This window comes from Cyanistes caeruleus, chromosome Z (assembly GCF_971803275.1).
Source record: "Cyanistes caeruleus chromosome Z, bCyaCae1.hap1.1, whole genome shotgun sequence".
Lineage (NCBI taxonomy): Eukaryota > Metazoa > Chordata > Aves > Passeriformes > Paridae > Cyanistes > Cyanistes caeruleus.
Genome location: NC_141732.1, coordinates 66,209,747 through 66,230,549, shown reverse-complemented (window position 1 = coordinate 66,230,549; position 20,803 = coordinate 66,209,747). Strand labels below are relative to the sequence as shown.

The 20,803-nt window shown below is 41.4% G+C and overlaps 1 protein-coding gene across 3 annotated transcripts in view; it reads left to right on the top strand.

The window, feature by feature from the left end:
• The first annotated feature begins 6,239 nt into the window (after positions 1–6,239).
• The window catches only part of PARP8 (poly(ADP-ribose) polymerase family member 8), a 125,571-nt gene continuing 111,007 nt past the window's right edge, over positions 6,240–20,803 (top strand). For 2 of the 3 annotated variants that reach the window (XM_086869949.1, XM_086869948.1), the window contains exons 1-2: positions 6,252–6,760; positions 7,468–7,522. In XM_086869949.1, the coding sequence (XP_086726075.1) occupies positions 6,670–6,760; positions 7,468–7,522 (146 nt within the window). In that variant the 5' untranslated portion in view covers positions 6,252–6,669. Of the gene's footprint in view, positions 6,761–7,467; positions 7,523–20,803 lie in introns of all 3 variants that reach the window. The other variant, XM_086869950.1, reaches the window with a different exon arrangement.

Sequence of the window (20,803 nt, the reverse complement as noted above, 5' to 3'; positions counted from 1 at the left end):
AAATTGAGAAATTTGCCATTTAGTAAGTTCAGCTGTGCTCAATGACGCCAGAAATAGTAAAAAATTCAGGAATTCTGTACCCTTGAGCCATTTGCTAAACTTCTGGGACCAAGTGTGAACTGGGAGCAGCATTTACATGTCTCAGGGTAATAAATTCAGCTATTCTGTGTGTTCAGCAAAGCCATCCAGGTTCCCTGTGAAGTGACTGGGAGCAGCAAAGCTCTTGGGAAGGTTATTTAGAAGAGTTGTAAAGAGGCACAGCCTATGGCCAAGTAAGGAAGGGAGCTGAAATTCTGCTTCTCCCCTAGGCTTAGGTGCTTATTTGCATCCCTGGAGACAGGTGCCTCAGACTCATGGGAAGGCTTTGTTATGCTCAGGCTGTAGGGTGGACCTTCAGCACTGATCACTGCTTGGCTTTAGGCTGTAACTGATAAGAGGCACAATAAGCTCAACTTAATGTCAGTCTATTATACTCTCAGGACTCTCAAATTCTAGAGAAATATGCTACCCACCCTGCTGCAGACTAATTGACAATTGAGGCCCCATCGCTTCCATTAGAGAGCATTGCCATTGTGCAGCCAGGAATACCCACGACTTGTGGAAATAGCAAGATTACTGGAAAGAGGCAGCTCACTTTAGGAACTGGCAGGTACTTTAGGGCGGCTTCCCTCTGGGTTGTTTGTGACTGATATCACAAAGTTGTGTATATAAGATTTAAAAGTATTCCTGCTTGCCTTTCTTTTGTAACTCAGTTCGTGTAAAGAAAGTTCTATTTCAGCCCTCCTAACTTATGAAGTGAGACACCAAGAGTCAGCTGCAAGCAGGGTACTGAATGGATTGGATACATAGATATTCACTATCGAAAAGAAGTAATAATGAGATGCAATAGGAAAAAAAAAAAGTCTGAATTGTGTAAGAGTTAGTGAGGAAAGGAAAAATAAATGGGAAGTGAGGCAAACAAGCAAAGACTGAAAGCTGAGCTGATACTAGTCAAGGAGAAAAAACAAGAACAAGTTAAAACCATCATTACAAAGTATACTACTAAGAGTTACAATGAACTGTGGTGTCATTTGGGACTCTAATTGCATGCTTTACTGAACATTACTGGGAGCATTTATCATGGCTGCCAGCAGCCATAGGTTTAGCTACTGTGGGCCTTGGTGCCATCTGGATGGATGAGCACTCACTCAGTCTTTAATGGAAAGTTAGAGATCATTGTCATAGCAATTCATAGCAATTCATACTGCATCTGTGTGTAGCACCTATACATGTTTATGTTTCGTTTGAGGTGACTATTGCTGCTGTTCAATATATGCACTTTTTTTAATTAAAAAAAAATACAATTGCTTTGGAGATTTTAACACTGAATTGAAAAAAATAAGGCTTGGTCCTCTATCATTTCAATGGTTTTTTTTCCCTCTATTACTATTTAAATTTTTTAAAAAGAAACAAAACAATGTGAGAGTTTTTATGCTCCCTAGGCTATCAGACAGCCTAAAGTGGTTCATAAAAACTTACTGAGGATTAGACAGCGGATATTTTAAGCCATTGTTTCATATTGTAATTGAAGACATTACTTTTTAAAATCAAAAATATTTGAAGTTTTTGTTAAGAATTAAAGAATATTGTAGGTCATGTTATTAATTCCATTTTAACTTTTTTTTTGAAAGCAAAGGACTTTTATTAATGGACCAGTGCTAGCTCACTCCAAAAATCAGTAAAGATGCTTTACTTAATGTGAAATTCAGTCTGAATCATATTATGTTCACTGTTTTAGTGCGTTTTAAGCCAAGTAATCACAGTCGTGCAGTGATGACTCAAAGAAGTCAATATATTTATAGCTTCACCAGGAAAACATCAGTAAGGATTGTATATACATAGAGTGCCATTGACTACTTGGATGGACAGTGGTAATGATGTAGAGCACAGCTGACTTTGTATCTCTATTAAAACTCATACAGGCTTAAAGAAAAAACATAAACTCTGAGTATTTTGACTTGACTACTACATCAGAATATTAGAATGTAGTTGCTGATAATGGATGCCTAATTAAATTATACCAAATGATACCAAAGATGTTTTTATGTGATATGTCAGTTCTCTGTTAGTGTGAACAGTGCTATGTTTACCAGCTAATGACAGAATCAGAGAATGGGTCAGGTTGGAAGGGCCCACAGCAGGTCATCTGGTCCTTCCTGCCCAAGCAGGGCCATCTAGGCCACATGGTACAGGAGTGCATCCAGATGGTTTTTTAATATCTCCAGTGAGGGAGACTCCACAACCTTCCTGGTCAATCAGAAAGAATTTCTTCCTCATATTCAGGTAGAATTTCCTGTGCATGAGTTTCTGCCCCTTGCCTCTTGTCCTATTGCTCAGCACCACCGAGCAGAGCCTGGTCCCTCCTCTGGCCCCTCCCTGCAGGCACTGACAGACACTGCTGAGGTCCCCTCTCAGTTGTCTCCTCTCCAGGCTGAGCAGCCCCAGCTCCCTCAGCCTGCCCTTTAAAGTTATCCCTTGGAAACTTTGTAGCCCTGAGGTGGATGTGCTTCGAGGCCTCCATGTTTCGTCTTGAGGAGCCCAGAACGGGACACAGCTCTTCAGATGTACCTCACCAGGGTTGATCAGAGGGGACAGGATCTCCTGCCTAGACCTACTGGCATTGTTCTTTAACGCAGCCCAGGACACCACTGGCCTTCTTGGCCACAAGGGCACACTGCTGGTTCATGGACGGCTTTGCTTTAGAAATTACCGTGTCATTTTAAAGAAGCTTCCTGGAAGGGTGACGTTGTGTTTTATGCCCTACGAGGGGAATGGTATTGATCCTTTAAATGTTCTACCCCCAGAGGTCACTGTCTACAGACACCTCTGAATTTCATTCTACTGGTGACTTACAGATAGTCCTGGACCTTGGAGAGAAATTAGAGGTTTGGTTTGGCTCATCCTAGAGCTTTATTTGGAGCATAGAAAAGTGGAGAAAGACTTTTGTTGCTCTCTTAGAGTGCTGATGGCTGTTTTGTGGTTTTGGATTATTTTTCTAACCTCTGCCCTTTTGAACACTCTCCTGCACTAGAGATATTAGACATATGCTAAATACCATTGCCCTAAATTCTGTATATTCCCTAAAATGGCAAGATTTCAAGTTTGGCGGTTTTTTCTTTTTTTTCTTTTTTTTTTTTTTTTTTAAGACTTCTAGTGTGTGTTTATGCATCACAGGAATATGTTTAGAAAAACATATAAAGAAGAGAGTTGGGAAGAGAACACGGTATCCTGATGCTTATTGAAATATTTCTATTAGCTTTACTAATAGGTGGAAAGGGGGGTTATTTCTGGCATGAAATGAAAGAAATCCACCTAGTCTAAAAAACGCAGAACCCATTTATGAGCAGAAATTGTCTGACCTATGCATTTCCTCTCAGACACTGTTCACACATTACTGAAACACATTCACTGTGTTGTTTCTCTTTTATTTTCCCGTGTTACATTTTGGTCTAGTCTCCTCTCATACATTTTCTAATCATGTACCTCCATTAATTTATTTTCTTTTCACCTCATTTACAGCTCTGTAAATATTTTCAGGTTTCCAGGAACACAAACATAAAAGTTATTTGTGTTTCTTTTTACCTAATCAGTTCAGTACAATGTAACTGAGCTGAGCTGAACTTGGGAGAAAATTAGAAATTACGTGAACCTCTTTTCAAAACTGAAAAGCAACTGGAAAGACATATCCTGAATTCACTTGAGCGGTAAGTCTCTGCCTCAGCCAAAACCAGAGAGGTACATCCCCTGTAAAAGGATTAAGAGCATGCAAGCAGATACCTTTGCAGATAACACTTAGGGTATCTGGATGCTGAGATCTTGTCAATCTTTACAAATTTAGGGATCAATTCTATGGATTCACTTTGACTTTCCAACAAGTTATTTTCAGTATTTTAATAAATACAATGACCTCAAGCTATGATCAAGCTTTTCCTCACTGAAACCTGCAATTCCTGCCATAAATGTACTGAAATCATCAGGTAAATCAACAGCCAAATTGACTTAAGAAAATAGGAATTTAAGAGCCACTTACAATAAATAAAAATTAATTTGCAGACTTGTTCAATTTGGTTGATGCTGTGAAGCCAAACATATTAACTTTCTTGAACATGGTGTTTTTTTCTTTGTGGATGACTTTTCAATTTTCTGTTACCAAGCCTATGAAAACAGTCTGAGGCTTAAAAAGGCAGTCAAGAATTGTGCTAATTGACATGACACTGAGAAGAACCCTGTGGTTAGAAGAAACTCTAAGCAAAATTGTCAGCATAAATATCCTGCAACTAGCTAATAACCTCCCCCTTTCCTGATCCACCTGGAAGGGATAACAGAGACCTTTCACTACAAGATTCAGGACCAAAACCCCACCAGAATAAATCAAGTTCTGATTAAATCTTTAAACTGTGATGAAGGGGAAGGCAGCAAACATGGCTACTGATATTCTAGTTGGAAGAGCTAGAAAAACACCTCAAGACCAACGTTGAATCACTTGACATAACGAAAGTGTCTTACCACATTAGACTGTATTTTGGACTAGAGTGGCAATTTCTGTACGCCTTGGAAAAGTCTTGCTGAGTCAACTCACAGAACCATAGAATGGTTTGGTTTAGAAGGGACCTTGAAGATCATCTAGTTCCCAACCTCCTTTCCAGTACAACTTCCTCATATAAATCTGCTGAAAAACATTAGCCTGGTACTCCCTGTTACCAAAGCAGAAGGAAAAAAGTAGAAGTTTTCATGGTAAAAAAAAATTTGTTCCTAACTGTATGTAGTTTTAGCCAAGGACAGACTCACATGAAAAGCAATCTTGGACAGTTTCTACTCTGAAAATTCATCTGGAAGTCTCCCTTCAAGATAAATTATTTTCTTAGGAGGCAGAAAGTCATATCACGTGATGGATTTAAAGTTCCCTTCTATTCCTACTACAGATAGAAAAAATGATAGAGTTAATTTTTCATAAATTATTAATAATAAATTATTTCATAAAAATACTGTGTTTTTCTTTTGTGCTTGAAATCAATAACACATGATTAATCCAAACTTCCTAAATGGAAAAGAAAACCCCACCTACTAGAATGACTGAGCTCAAAAATGAATAATCAATCCATAGGAACGGTTTAGAGCAGGATGAATACATAAAACCTGAATTTTGTGAATATTCTTTCAGTTTTATAATCAAACCTGTTTCTAACTGCTTTCAGACCTAGTTTTATTAATTTTGGTGAAATTTCGGTGGCACTTTGGTGAAAGAACACCTGTTTTTGCAGACTTGATGATTCCTTCCAAGTTATGTTATGGTCATTACTTTTTCTGGACTAGACCCCCAAGCCTGTAACTTGGATGAGCTCCACTGCTAGGCACTGGACCGTCCGAGCCCCCTCTCCAAGCCCTTATGTCTGCGAGACAGTTTTGCTGGAGAACGAGGGGAGAGGAGCGCAATTAACACCACGGCGGTCACGGAGAGGCTCCAAGTCCTCCTTTTTCTGTTTCCATGGGCACGCACACCCGTCGACAGGTCGGAGGCGGAGGCTGGCAGGGGACGGCACTTGGCCAAGGGTGGGCAGCCGGGCTGTCCTGCCCGGGAGCGGCCGGGCACAGCGCTGCCCGCGGAAGAGGCGCGGGGGCCGGCGGTGGGAGATCCGCAGCCCCGGCAGCGCAGCCCCGCAGCTCCCGGGAAGGGCGGCACGGGTCCCGCCGGGGGCGCGGAGCGGAGCGGGCCCCGCGCCCGCCGCCGCCGGCCTTCGCAACACGGCGCTGCCCGCTTCCTCCCCGCTGCGGCCGGGGAGCCGCCCCGCCGCCCGCAGAACTCGCTCCTGGCATTTCTGCGTTGCTCGGGAGGCGGCGGCAGCCTGGGCCCGGAGCCCGGGCGGGCGGAGGCGAGCGCCGGCGGCGGGGCCGGGACCGTCGCACCCGCCGCCGCCTCCCGGGCCGCCCGCACGGCTCTGTGCATCCGCCTCTTCCTCCCCCCGCGCCGCCTCCGCCGGGGGAGCCGGCGGGGGCCGTACGTGCCGGGCCGGGAGCGAGGGGAGGGTCTGCGGCTCGGCGTCGCTGCAGCAAGCGCCGGCCCCGCCGCGCCGCCAGGGACCGGGTGCGGGTGCCGCCGCCGGCTCTCCGCGCTGTGCTGCTGCTGCGCGGCGATCGCCGCTGCTGGCGGGAGGGGCAGGGATGTGAGCGGCAGCGGCCGGGTCGGCTTGGCCCCCCCGCCCTTTTTTTTTTTTTTTTCCCCCCTTTTTTTTTTTTTTTTTTTTTTTTTTTCCTTTTTCTCTCGCCTCCAAAAAAAGACCAAACCAGCCAACCAACCCCAAAAAACCCAGAGGGCGTGGGGGGGGGTGGGGGGTGGGGGGATCCCAAGTCGCCGCCGCCACCCTCCGCTGGATCCATTGTGAGGAAATTGCCATTCGCCGGCAGCGGCGGCACATCTGGGCGGGCGCATCTGGCAAACAACATCGGCTCCCGCCGCCTGCCTCCAACGTCCTCCAACCGGCCGAACGGATCTCACCGGGCCGCCGGAGAGGCTCCTGCCCGTCAGCCCCGGGCTCATTCTTTCGGGCTGAATCTTAAAAATACCCTGGCAGCGCGGGGGGTGGGGTGGGGTGGAAATAAAGGCTGCTATTTTTTTCCCCTGGGCTTTATTTCATGGGGATGTGTTCAAGACAAGAGAGGATTCAGAAGGATATTGACGTTGTGATCCAAAAGTGCAAGGCGGAGAAGGACTGCCTGTTTGCAGGTGAGTTTGTCCCCGGGCGCCAGGTTGGCGGCGCGGAGGCTCCCGTCGCCGCCGCCGCGCCCGCCCCGGACCGCGCTCCCGCTGTGCCCGTGCCCTTCGCCGCCGTTCCCGGCCGCGGGGCCGCTCTCAGACCCCGTCTTCCTCCTCTCCTTCCGAGGGCATATGAGGGCAGAGGAGACGAGGCGCCGGCCGGGAAAGGGGCGGAATCCCGAGGCGGGGAGCGCAGCGATGGCCACAGGCAGCAGCGGGGGCGCTGGGAGCAGCCCGCGGCCGAGCGCAGCTCGGGGGGATTTCTCTGGGCGGCTCTTCCCGGGCGTCCGCGCCCTGCCCGCCCTCGGCGCCTGCCCCGATCCCCGGCCCCAGCCCGGTGGCACAGCCAGCCGCACACGGGGCCCGGGCCGTGCCCAGAGCCCCTGCCGCCCTCCCCTGGGGCTGGCGGCGCCCCGGCGGTGCCGGTCGCGGTGAGCCGTCGCAGCAGCCCGGCTGTCGGCTGCCTGTTGCCGTGTGTGACAATGGAATTCCCTGCCGTTACCATAGCACCGGGCACTTGTTGCGAGGGGCTGGGGGGAGATGCTGCATTTCCCCTGGCTCACCCCGACTCCCCCTCCACCGCCCCCGTGTCGGGAGCTGAACGCTGCTCCGTAAAACCTCGGCTACTTCAGCCAAAATTAAGACAAGTTGTAATAAAGCGGCTCTTTGTCTTTCAGATTTCAGGTACTCAGACTCCACTTTTACCTTCACCTATATCGGAGGCTCCAAAAGGTACTTTTTATACAGTCATGACTTCATTTCCTGGTGGCAGTGAAATGCAGTGGTTCAATAACGTGGCAGGTTTTTTTGTTTACTAATCTTTTGCAAGAAGGATGATTAAATGATTAAATCATCGGCCTTCGTGCAAATGTAAACTGAGGAAGAGGTGTGGAGAGAGGCGATGAGAAAGGTGATCCTAGCTGTCAGAGGCTCGTTCCTCAAAGTCTTGCTCTGAAGCTTTTTGTCTTTGTTTCTTTTCTCAGTTTATGTAGAAACGTAGGATTCCTGCCGTATGTAAACCTAACAGTAACACTGCAAATGCATCAATGTATGGTGCGAAGTTAATTCACGTTAAAAGACTGGGAAAAGTTAAGATTGTAATGACAAATAGGCCAAATTTCACATCAGCAGCTTACTTCGATGCATGAGAGCCATATTTGGTCTCATGGCAGATGCAAGGCTGTCTGCAGTTGACCAAATTAAATTCCTGGGACTTTAAATGAAACGTCAGTATAACTTAGAAGGCTAAGAAAATGTTGTATTGCATGTTTAAATATTATTTTTAAGTGTATCCAAGCTTTTGGTTATAAATTAGATTGTACCTGTACACATTCTCAAAATATATTTCAGCATTTGTTGTGCTTGTCAGTTTTCAAGACAAAATATATGTAGAAACTTGAACACATTCTTCTGTTTTCCCTGATTGTTAGTTATTATTTACTTAATAAGGTGCTAAAAGTAAATAGTGAGTTGGTCTCTTTTAGCTAGATGTTTAAAATTTGATTTAGCAAGAAGTTTTGCTTTTATTTTTTGTTTCCTTTTTTTTAATAATTCAGTTTCTCTGGTATCTTTGTCAGTTATTTTTGTTTCTGGGATACATCATGTTAAAATACTGCATTCTTCTGTATGCTTTGGAAGTGAACCTTCAGTGGAGGCAGCACTCTCACAGCCATCAGTGCTCTCTCTGTGCATACTTTGGGATCTGGCTGTAGGACCAGACTCCCAGATGGCCCCCAGGCTCCAGGATTGTTCAGAAAAATGTTTTCCCACCTCACTACCCTACCACTTCCTATTAAAGGAAAGGATAACTTCTGTCATATTCAGAGAAGTAGAATATTTCACCCAGATATGAAAAAATCAGTAATTTTTTCAGGCGGCTCATAGTGTGCTTTTGCCTTCAGTATTTTAATATAACTTTTGTTTTGTTGTGGTTTTAAGACAGTTCCGAAAGGATTGATACTGAAACACAGGCCTCACTTGTCATAAGCACCTTAGCATAGGTATGAATTCACGAAACCTTAAAGGTGTGACTGCTGCGTAATCACTGTAGCTGTGTAACTGCAATCACTTTTGCAAGCAGGGCCTAGCCCTGGTGGGCTAAGGGGGTAAGAAGGGAGAGGCATTTCACTGTTGTGAAAGGCTAGAAAAATGCAAAGTCATAACTTTTGTTTTAATAGAAAGCAGAAGAATGTAATCAATAAGGCACAGTTACAGCAAAGCATGGTACCAGTTAGATAAATGTGATGCATATGGTAGAACTATCTACCATGTTTACAACCCTAAGATAATGAAACCACAAGTTATGTAAGATCCCAGCCCTTAAAACTGTACCTTTTAGATAAGCAGACAAACAAGGGTGGATGCTAGAATTGTGAAGATATACAAGCCTGTGTAAAATGAACCACAGTCAGACATGCATATGGAGGTGCTAACCCCTGCATGTTCTCTTGGTGTCAATAAAGGTGTAGTTTTCTTTACAGTACCTGCTGTGGAGTAGATTCCTTTGAATCAATACGGTAAAAAGTATTTAACAGAGACACTATTTATCATTTAAATAAAATGATTGAATATGAAAGTTACGTTGAGCTGTTCTCTAAACCAAATAGCACAGCAAGAAAACAGGAAGTTAAACTTGTCTATTGTTTCCATTTTCTGAGCTGCGTAAAGTAAAAACCCTAGTGGCAAACAAACTGGTTTATCTATGTTGAAACAAAGTGTTGGCACTTGATCAGTGAGAAATGGAAGATGTTCCCCAGCCTTGAATTTTAACAGGGGTCAGCATTTGTTTAAGAAATTGATGACTGAAAATCAGTCTCAGGACCTTAATGATTCAAATAGAATTGAGAAACAGTCGTAATGCTTACAGGAATTGGTGGAAATTGGTTGTTACTTAGAGCACACTCAAATTCCACTTTCCTTTTCACATTTTAAGAACATTTAAAAAATGTCCTTTTAGAGAAGGTTTTTGTGTTCTCTGTGTTCCCTCCTTGTTTGTATTGTGATTTAGGAAGTTGTTCAGCAGTACTCTTAGTGTACAGTGTTGTACTGAGTGGCAGGCTTACGGCAGTAAGCTCTCATACATATAAAGTGTGTAAAATTCAGCTATTCAACAAGACTTCAGCTTCTTACATCAGAGGTGTATGAGTGGTTTCTTCTTAGAGGAGGTTCTCCTGGAGCAGCAGCTGTATGCAGTACGTGCAGCAGTCAGGCAAGTCTCCAGTATTGGGTCAACGGCAGTGATTTATACATGGTAACAGTTTAGGAGAGCACAAGGTCATCCAAGGAGCTTCTTTTTGGCCTTTGGGTATGAGCTTTTTCTAGCTGACTGCTACAGCTCTGCACTTCCTGAGTGGGAAGATCATTTTTTGATTGTTGCACTCAGGAGTTGTCCTGAAATGATACAGACTGTTTTATCTCATGGTCATGGACTCATCAGCCAGCAGGCCTTGTTCAGTTGCTTCAGATACTCAGCCCAATGACTTTTATTGTTTCAGTCCACAGGAGCACAAATGTTAGAGTGATAGGCAAAGGAATGGATGTTCACTGAATGGGTGTTCAAACCAAGAAAAGGTTTGAATGAATAGGAGTAGAAGTGGTATGTAAGGAAAATTACAGGACTTGAGTACTCATTATTAGCCATGCTTGGAACTAAGAAATTTTCATGCTTTGTTTCCTTTAAATATTTTTTTTAGGTCAGTGTGTAATACGGCCTTGGTTTAGCCATAGTGGTTACATGGAAAAGCAGAAGCCCTTGAAAGAAAGCAGTCTGTTTTAGAAGCAAGATTCTTTGGCAAATGACAGTACTAGCAAGTTTATGTCTGTTTATCAGTGATCAAACTGCTAAGTTTATCTGTGTGATATTTTTTCCCTTGGGACCAGCTTCTCAGACTTTATCTGATTTTTCTCTTGTTGCTTGGATTGGTTGCACAGCCTCCTTCTGCACTTTTGAAATATTAAGGTAGTACATGAGCATGCTGCAGATCCATCCAAATAGATAAGCCTGATACAGAGGACATTTATTATTGCTTATGTGGAGTTAACTTGCAATCCCATAGTAAATTAGTAGTAGTTCAGACAATCCTTTTAGATTGTACTTCTTAATGCATTGTGTTCACGCTTCCAGATTATTAGATCTATTTGTCACTGCAGAGATGTGACCTGTTTTGGGAAGGTTGTAATTAGCAATTTATCAGTAAAAGCACATCTTTGTGCATAATGTGTGCACTAAATAGGGGACAGATTATTTATCAGTTTTATAGATTTTTATTTCATTGTCAGAAAGTAATAAGTAGGTTGATTTCTTATAAAAAGAGGTGTTCAGTCAGGTGCTGTGACTGTGCAAGATTTACTGTCCTTTAACTATATATGGAAGAAAATTTAAAAATTGCCTTGTTTTTTATTTTATTTCTGCAGGATCTAAAGAATATAAAATTGTGAACATGTGGAGTTCTCCATTTTAAAAGAATCTCTAGTTTCCTTTTTCTGTCTCTGTATGAAACACTGTTCCTCCAGAAGCCATGCAGGCTGAACAGATCTGCTGATCTGTCATCTTTCAGATAAAAATGTGTGCTGCCCTGAAGTTGTTTTCACTTTATATGTCATTTGACATGCTTTACATAGAAGCAGTGCTTGGTTGAAAAAATGTATTTTCTCTTTAGTATTTTTCTCACCCTGCTTTTTTTTTTTCCCTGAGGCTAAACAAGGACATCATATCAGTCCTGGAATACTTCATTCAGATATGTTCTTGACTCTCACTGGCAGAGAAGGACAATAAGGCAAGCACAACAATAACAATTAATATCGTCATATTTATGACGATAAGGTTGTGCATGAGAACTAATAATGAGATCTAATACTGCAGCAAATTGCAAATAAACTAGATAACACCTGAACATACAGATTAATTTTGCCAGCAAAGTTCTTATCTCCTATTCTTATATATTCTGGACTTATATATTCTGCCTTCTGTACTTCACCACAATGATTGTAGCAGTGGCAGTTCTGTAAAAGCAAGGAGATTTTAGTCTGAAGTATTTGTTTATTTTTGCTTATAATAATGACAGTTTGTTATCTTACATGGTTTTCATTTGAATACTTGTCTTTTTGTGTTTTATTCAGGAGGTTATTTTAGTATCAGGAGCTCTCATCTAAAATGATGAGTTAATTTCCACTTCGCTGTAGTAGTGAAACATTTCACAGATAGGGAACTGTGCCACAGAAAGAGTGACTAAATTGCTTGTAACTTTATAGCTAGAGATGAAATTACTATCTGAAGTTCTAGCACATTATGTCCACGAGGTGTTTAAACCACTTGACAATAAATAGGCACAGATAACCTGTTTCTCCCTTTTTTATGGTATGCTCTATTGCTGCTTTGGTGGATTTATAAAACTGCTTACATGAGAGATTCCATTTGGTGGAGAATTTTGAAATTCTGATGTAACTCTGCTAATTCTGAAGTCTTTGGTATACAAGTTGTAAAGAAAAATGTATTTGGGATAAATGATATGTGTTCTAATATTGATGTTCAATTTATGTAAAATATAGGAAGAAAGAGAAAACTGAAAAACAGTTTTTAAGATAAAACATATAATTGTATTAATCAGAAAATAGCAAAATGAAACACATTTGTTTGTTTGGTTTTCTTTACTTCCAAAATAAGGTAGTTTAAGACCAGCATCTTTTGGATTGGGCTCAGCTCCTCTGTCAGGTTCATTTCATGGCAGTGTGCTCACTGGCTGTGCTAGGATTAGAAGGGGAAGGTTGGACTGTTCCTTTTGGAAACAATGGTAGCTTGCATAAGATGAAAGTGTTCATAAAAGTATGATTTACGAAAGCGAGAACTTGATTTTAATGGAATCCATTGCCCTGAATGGATTTAGTTCAGATGTAATCGGTTTTATGCAGAGCCCAGGAAGGACTGGTGCAAGCGCAGTTCATCTCCTGTTGCTGATGGCTGCGTGTAACTTTGTGTTCAGGTTATTAAGTAGGTAATTGAGTTCCTAAAATCTACTCTTTACAGTAGAGGAGGGGTGAAAACTAGGTACAGCTGTCTATTGCTCTTTCAAAATACCTGGAAATTTCTTCATCTTTCAATTCTAAATTTCCTATCAAATATGGCTTAACGTTTTTTGCTGTTACTATGCCATTTCCTACACTGTTTGCATTGCACTGTTTTGAGAGAGAAGTCTGTGATATGAAATGGGAATTTAGTTTAGCTATAACATGGCAAGAATAATTTTTTCATTAAAGAATCTGTAGATAAGGTGATGTTGAATATGGCCTTGGGTACTTAAAAAAACCCCAAGTTTTGGGTCAGATGTTGCTAAAAATTCAGTTTTAAAATCTCTTTAAGAAAAGCCGTTTCCATTGTATGAGCTTCTGTTAGTGTACCTTCATTCTAACTTTATACTATGTCTAATATTGTCTGTGTGTAGTATGTACAGGAAACCTATCCATACCTTCCTATAGATGGTTTTTTTTGGTAAATACTGCAAGAAATTCAGTAAGTGTGACTTAAGAAATTACTCATCCTAGAAAGAAATCTGGTAGAACACAATAGTGAAAGTGAATCATTAAGTGCAATGTTAAAGGGTTATGAAAAGCAAAATCACTACTACCACTCTGCTCAGAGTGTTACTGAGCTTGCCTTATTTTGCTGGGTTTGTCCGACAGCTCCTTCTTGCCTTGCTGTTAAAAAGTCTGTCTGAAATTAACTCTGTCCCCATCACTGCATCACGTGAAACAACATATACTTCAGGGAGAGCATGGTTTTATGGAGATCCTGTACAGGTCTGGTGAAGCAAGTTGCTGTCCTCTTTTAGCTGTCTGCAGTACCAATACTAAGAACAATTACTTTAAATTGTGAACTTCTTCCTTGCAGTGAGAAAGATGTGGTTTTAGGCATTTAAATTAATGATCTAGTTTTCAGAAGTGTCAAGCTGCCACACCACATAGCAGTCTTGGTATTAACATGGGTTGTTTAGCATTTTTTAAAAGCATCACAATTTTTATTGCAGGTGTTTTTTCCATACAGGTGTATGTACTGTTTTTTTGGATGGTTTCCCAGCACAGAGTTGGGCAGAGTGTTTGAATGTCTTTACGGAAAACAGTTTCAGTAACTTCTTTTTCTACTTTCATCACATATTTTAACATATTAGTACCTAAAAATAAACCTGTAGTCTGTCACTGTTAAAAGTGTTAATGTAGTAGGGCATTTGAAATTTGAAAGCAGAGTTCACTCTGCCAAATTTAATTTAGATAATTTTTCTCTATGTTGGGACTAATGCCATTTCTGCCTTTTCATGTTAATCTCTTCTAATTTCCCATATATTTCATAGCTCAGAAATAAAGAGCTGAAGATACCCATTGGCATGTTTTTTCCCATGGATTTCTTACTGTGTAGAATGTGAATTCTCATTTGAGTCAGAGTTTAACCATTCCTGAGTCAAAATAGTTTCAGCATCTAGAGTGAAAGTAAATTTAAGCTTGCTGGGAGATTTCACTTAAATATAAGAAAGGAATGAAATGTGAGTAAATCTAAAAAAACATCCTACGTATAATTCTGCTTTGGTATTAACTAAATCCTACAGAAGAGGACAATTTATCTCCTCCTGCTGCAGAAGGGTGAAGATTATTCCATTTTACATGGAATATGCCTCATCTGAGGAAAAGGAGCTCCTTTTTAACAACATAAAATTGACTCATAAGGATAAACCTACTGTCCCATGTAGCAGTAGATAGAAAACCTTACTGAAAGAAGACAGCCCAAACAAGGTATGGAAGAAACATCTCCTTTCCCTGAGAGCCTTCTGTATGCTCACACAAGACAGCATCCATCCCACTGCTATGGGAGGAAGAGCAAGAAAGAGCCTTGAGTAAGGAATGGGGACAATTGCTTCCTTTACAAGTCAGAGTTCTCCTGGGAGTTCCTCATCAGAAATGGTATTTCCCTACTGCTAGGGTATCCAGGTAAGCCATGGTACTGCACTTGCTCATGCAAGGCAGCAGGCAGAAAACAGCCTTGGTCCAGTGGTGGTGCGTGAGTACCTTTCTGTAGCCTGCTTAAAGGCAGCAGATCTGTGTGAACCTTCCTTGTCTTCTCCTGACTGTGACAGAAGATAGTGGCATATCCTGGCAATTAGGATGGAACTGAGTTGTTCCAAGGGAGAGCTCTGTAATGCTCAGTGGGAGCCTGTCTGGAGTCAGAAATTAAGGGCAAAGAGGAAGAAACTAGCTAACCCTTCAGATGTTTCCTTCCAGCCTCAAGGCATTGATCAGAAATAAAAAGGGCAACTGGATAATGACATGTACTGTTTGCCAAAACAGAGTGCAAAAAATGGTCACATACCATTTGTAGAAAATAGGGTGTAATTAAAGGATAAATTCCTTTCAGATTGTGTAGCATTCTGCATTTCATCTTGTGCAGGTTGCTATCCTCAAATCTTGTTGCTTTATATAAGTGTTCCATTTTAAGTTTATAGAGAAGAATTTTTCACATTAAGAGCCAAGCTAGAAGACAGGATTACTTTGCACCATTGAGCTGTCATGTTTCTACCCAAAAAGGTGTAAGGTGTTTGTGACAGACACTGGTTGCTTTCAGCTAGAAAAAATAGGCTATGGATTAGACACAGTATTTCAGGCCATTAGCTTTTCGGCAGATTACATATTTTATGTGTGTGTGTGTGTGTGTGTGTGTGTGAATGTGTGTCTGTAAACACTCATTCTTGCTTGCTCTTCTTCCTTAATGCTGAAAAAGTCATCTTGGATAGGGAGTTCTCACCCCAGAATACTCACATATACAGTAAAATAAAATAATTAGGATGTTCTGTCAGTCTGGAGTTGATAAATATGTTGAAACCAGGATGCATCTCATTGTAATAAAAGTACCTGTTGATAGTCAACTTCTTTATCTGATTTACAGCTCTGAGTCTAGGGTAGTTTTGCTGATGTGATGAGGCTCACTTGTGTGCACAGTGATACTGCTGATTATTAGATTTCGTGCCGACTACTCACAGTGAATGATAGTGAGTGATTTGAGGGATTTTTTCACCTGAGTGGGGGAAATTCTGAAGACCTGAGTTCTGTTTTCTGTCATCTTTGCAGATGTTTTCTCATTTTTGAGTACTTTTGTGGGTGGTTGGAGAGCTGCAATCTGTCCATGGAAAAAAAACTGTTTCATGCATGCTTAGCAGGTTGCTGGTGTTGCTGAGGGCACAGACAGATGGCCAGTTGTCAAACTCGTGGTCCTCCTCTGTCTTTTTAGCCTCAACATCTGAAAAACTGGTTGTCACAGGGTCATCTTTTAAGAATGTAGTCTGCTGGCCACATGAAAAGCCTCTTTACTTGTCATTCAGTCAGAATCAGTATCAATTCTTAAGCTGAGTCTGAAAATGGTTCAAGATGATTTTGTAGCTATAACCAATTACTTGAAAGAGAAACGATGATTTCTGCTCAAGGACTATTCAGTGAAAAAAACTAAATGGATCATATTGATTTTGTCTATATTTAAACTGTGTGAAATCTGACATTTCAACATATATTTTTGCAAAACAGTGGAAACATAGGAAAAAATGTTTTACAGTATGTCAGACCAAAAAAATGTGACCTTCAGGTATTAAAAACTTATGGAAAATATACTTGGTTTATACCTTAGTGCAGCAGTTACAGGCACTATCAATAGCCTTCCTTTACAGACAGGGACTTACATAGTTTGCTGTTTTAATGCAGTTCTATGACTATTAAATGAACTCTTTCATACATAGTTGTAGCTGTAGTAGAGTTACAACTGAAAACTGGACATAATAATTCTATTATTTTCAGAAAGTAGAATGTTAAAGAATTGTTTTGCTGTGAGGATTTTTAAGTATTCTGTAGAACAAGTCTTGTCCTAGACTTGGTATAAAATTTCAATACTAGGATTTTGTAGGCTTGTGCTGAAGAATGACTACTGTTTATCAGTGGGTGTCAAGAGCAGTGAAATTGGATATGTTTAAGTGGCATCAGGAGGAACACAACCTTTGCCTTTGGTATACAGTCCTGCTTTCTGCATGTTCTCTGTGCCAGATTTAGCTGTTGATGAAATTTTTACAGAAAACTTCAGTGTTGATTAAAGCATTAAGTAAAATTACATGGGGATAGCACCTACAAGTTCAGTTTTTGTTGAACTCTTTTGCTATGTAATCTAAGGACATTTACAATTCTGTGTTTTAGCTGTTGCATTTTATTTGTTCATTTTGGTATTCTAGTTTTAAATGATGAGTTGTGAGTGATTCTAATGCTTCTTTGGTTTCTAATTCACCTAGATATGGTGAACTAGAAGAATTGCATTCTGCCCGTGAATCACAGATGGGGAGGAAACAAGTACAGGGAGACCCCAGGCTCCTTTTGTACCTGAATTTATGTCTTAATCATAAGCATTTACTTGTTGTGGATTGTCCCTCTTGTGATGAATAATTGCTTATTATGCTGTTTCTATGTTTAAACATCAATGATTAGATATTAAAAAATAGTACTTAATTTACTTATTAAAAAAATTACTTTTATATTACATATAAAAAAAAAATGCCTTATTTAAGTCATGAAGAAACACGTTCATCCTGCAGTTCAGCAGAAAATTGACCTTTTGCCCTTGTCATTGTCCTTGCCAAGGACAGCAAACACGAAGAGATGTGTTGGGTAAAAACGTTTTCTGTCTAGCAGTGTCTGGCTTCAAGGCAAACATGGATGTGTGGAAGATGCTGGCCTCCCAGTGGGCTCCTAAGGATTAGGCACTTGCCGTCCACGAAGAGAACGGGAGTTGTAGTTAAATGAGTTAGGATAAAAATTACAAAAGCTATTGGTGTTATGGAGGACATAAATCAATCACCATTTGGGGTCAAGAAAAGCTGGCTACAGTCTTACTTCACCTATTAAAAAGTCACAATCAGCCAGCAAGACAGTGAGTCAAGTCTTTGACTGGAAGACCACTGTGAAGGGTGGCCTGTCTTGTGTGGCGTGGCAATTTCCAAAGCACATTTCCAGCATATCTCAGTGTATGTAAGTTGCAGAACTTTTGACATAAGTACTGAGCAGATCATCATAAATTGCTGGCATTAATGAGCATTTTTGTCCTCCTTGTGGCTGCTTACAGCATATTCCTATCTTTATTTTGTCCCAAGTTAACTTCCCTGTTGTACTTTTTGTGATGTAACATTATTACCATATTGTCAGCTAATTTAAATTGACAAATTGCCATGGAATTTGGTAAAGTCATGCCAGCTTACAGCATTGCGGACCTGTCTATAATTATATTCATCTTGTTAAGGAAGTTTAAATAGAGCAAAGCTAAATATAAATGTTATCTACTTCGACTTCTAATGGAAAAGTTTAGTATATACACGATGAGCTACATACCAAAATGAAATTACACATTATTTGTGTTTGCTTTTTAGGTGACAAATAAGGACATGTTTCATCGAGGCTAGTTAAGGGAGATACAAAGTATAGTTTTTAGGAATAGTTTGTACTGAAGTGGTAAGGACCAAAATGGTGCAGAGATGCCTGAAATAGTAGCGATTTGAGATGTTCTGTTACAGAGAAACAGGTTTTCTCAGCAGTGTGACATTTGAGTCTCAGGTTTGCATGGGGTCACCTCGTAGGCAAAGGCCAAGACACTGCAGTGCTCTCTTTTTTTGTTTCCAGTGCTAAGCTGAACTTGGCAAAGCACTGACCAGTTTGTAATGGTGGTGGTCTCACAGGATTCCACAGGGTAAGGAAGACCTTATCCTGCAGAAAATACACCTCTCTGTCCCTCCTTGGTCAATAATGATGACTTCAGTCTGCAGAAGGTAGAGGAAATTTGACACCAACTCTGGTTAATTTCATTTTGTCTGTGCCACTGGGGAGCATAGTCTCCTTGCAATTGTCTTCCTATTTCTTCCCAACTTGTCATTTTCCACCTCCTTTGTTACAGCCTTTTGTTTTCCAGAGGTGCTGTGCATACTGATTTATTCTGACAAAAACTGCTGGTTGTTGTGTTCATATTGTTGGAGCAGACAGACGTGAAACAGTTGGCACTATGCAAGTGTGCCATGAAGGTTAACAGCATGAAGCAGCTGCAGACCAAGCATCTCCCAGTTTTTTCAGCTTAGATACAGATTCTGAAACACTTGTTTGAGTTCTTTTGTAGTTTTACCAGAATAATGGATGCATGTGTTCATTGCTGTGTGGCTAAGGAAAAAAAACCCAAAAATCACTGCTAAAGAAATTGCAGCTGCTGCCTGAGTTATTTGCTGGTTTAGGTTTAAAAGTCCTTTTAAGCTGGGGTGTTTTTGTGATTTCTGTTGTACCTAAGTAAGTCTAAACAGAGATGATCAGAAGTGGTGTGTGATCTTTAACTGTAGATGCTGCACAGGTTTAAGAGTGAATTTTAGCTTGAACCAGTAGAACTTGTATGCTTTTAGCATTATAGAAAATGCAAAATAGAGTGGCAAAGCAAGTAAACACAATGTTGCCGACACAGTTTCCCATTCTTCGTATACAGGCTCCTTACTCTTTTACAACCAAACTCCGTGGACCTTTGTGAGTCTCTCTCCAGTAACTATTTTTAAATTCTGTTCCCCTAAATAAAGGAAATCTGATATTTCTATCAGTAATAATGCATGGTTCATTAGGTACATGGTGCTCTTAATTGTCACTTTGAACACTGGGGGTGTTCAGTACCCACTTTTGCAATCATGACAATGTTCTTTTCATGTATTTGGTCAGTAATAGGACTGCTTGATAGTGACTTTGTAGTGTTAGACCTTTTCCTTGGTAATTCTGCTGTGATTTATTATAGTCACATATGAATATAATAGCATAAGTCACAGATGAACTACTTGTCCTGTTAGTGGAGTCCTGATGGTGAAGTTTCACTGGTGCAAACTGGATACCTGGACATCTTGGGTATATCTGTGATTTTTTTAAGGGTCAGGCTTGAAAACCAGGTTTTCCTGTTGTGCAGATCAGAATCCTCAAAGGCAGAGGGTGGGTGAGGTGTGCACACAGGACCTGTAGTACTCAGGAAATGTGCTGGGGAGGTGTACCAGTAAGTACAGCTGGAGGGGTGAGCTGTGGACTGTGCCCTGCACAGCCATGTGAATGGTGGGAGTGTGAAACTCTGGTGCGTACACCCTCCCCGAAGGCTGCTCTGTCACACTGGGATAGTGCACTGGAATCCACCTGCAGTGATTGTCTTTTTCAGAGCTTTCAGAGCAGAACAGAGAGCTGCCCCAGGTGAGCTCTGCCTTCCGTGGGACAGAGCCTGACAGTCTGCCACGGGAACCTGTGCTTCCAAAAGGCTGCTCTCCTCCACTCTCAGGGTGAGTGGGACTTACAGACTAGACAGCAAAACCCTGCAGGGCAGTTTGGTGGGAGTCAGGTCAAGTAAAATAAACAATTAACTTCTAAGAAATAGTATTTAGACTGGGGGAAACCTTTTGTTGCCAGCAAAAAAGCTTGCCAGGCAAATAGAAGGAATCCTGTAAATTCAGTATCAGTGAAATCTGGGAAGAGAGGAGTTGAAGAAGGATCACAGACATTTTTTGTTACCTCTGCTTCCCAGAGGTCTTGGAGTCCTTCAAGTTAAGCATAAAATATTTACTACTGAAGAGGAACTACACAGAAAGTATCTCTTTGGCATTGCTGATTTTGTGCAATAATTTAGCATGAACCAACCTGCAGTATATCCAGCCACTCCAGATCATACCCAGTGTGCGCACGCACGTTGATTTTTGACAAGTGGTGCCAGCCTTCTTGTTAGCATTCTGTCCTTTCTCAGAGAATTATAGATCTGAATGCATCTGAGCTCTTCATAATAAGTTGGTTTTCCCCTTTCATTTTTTTTTCTGCTTCATATCTGTGTGTGTTTTTAAAATACGCATGCAAATAAGTTACAGTTACGCCCTTCATTTCCCTGTTAAGTTTGTCACAGTTGACCCTGAGGCTGGCAGAGGTTCTGCAGCATTCTTTGGGGTGTTGCTGATGTGTGAC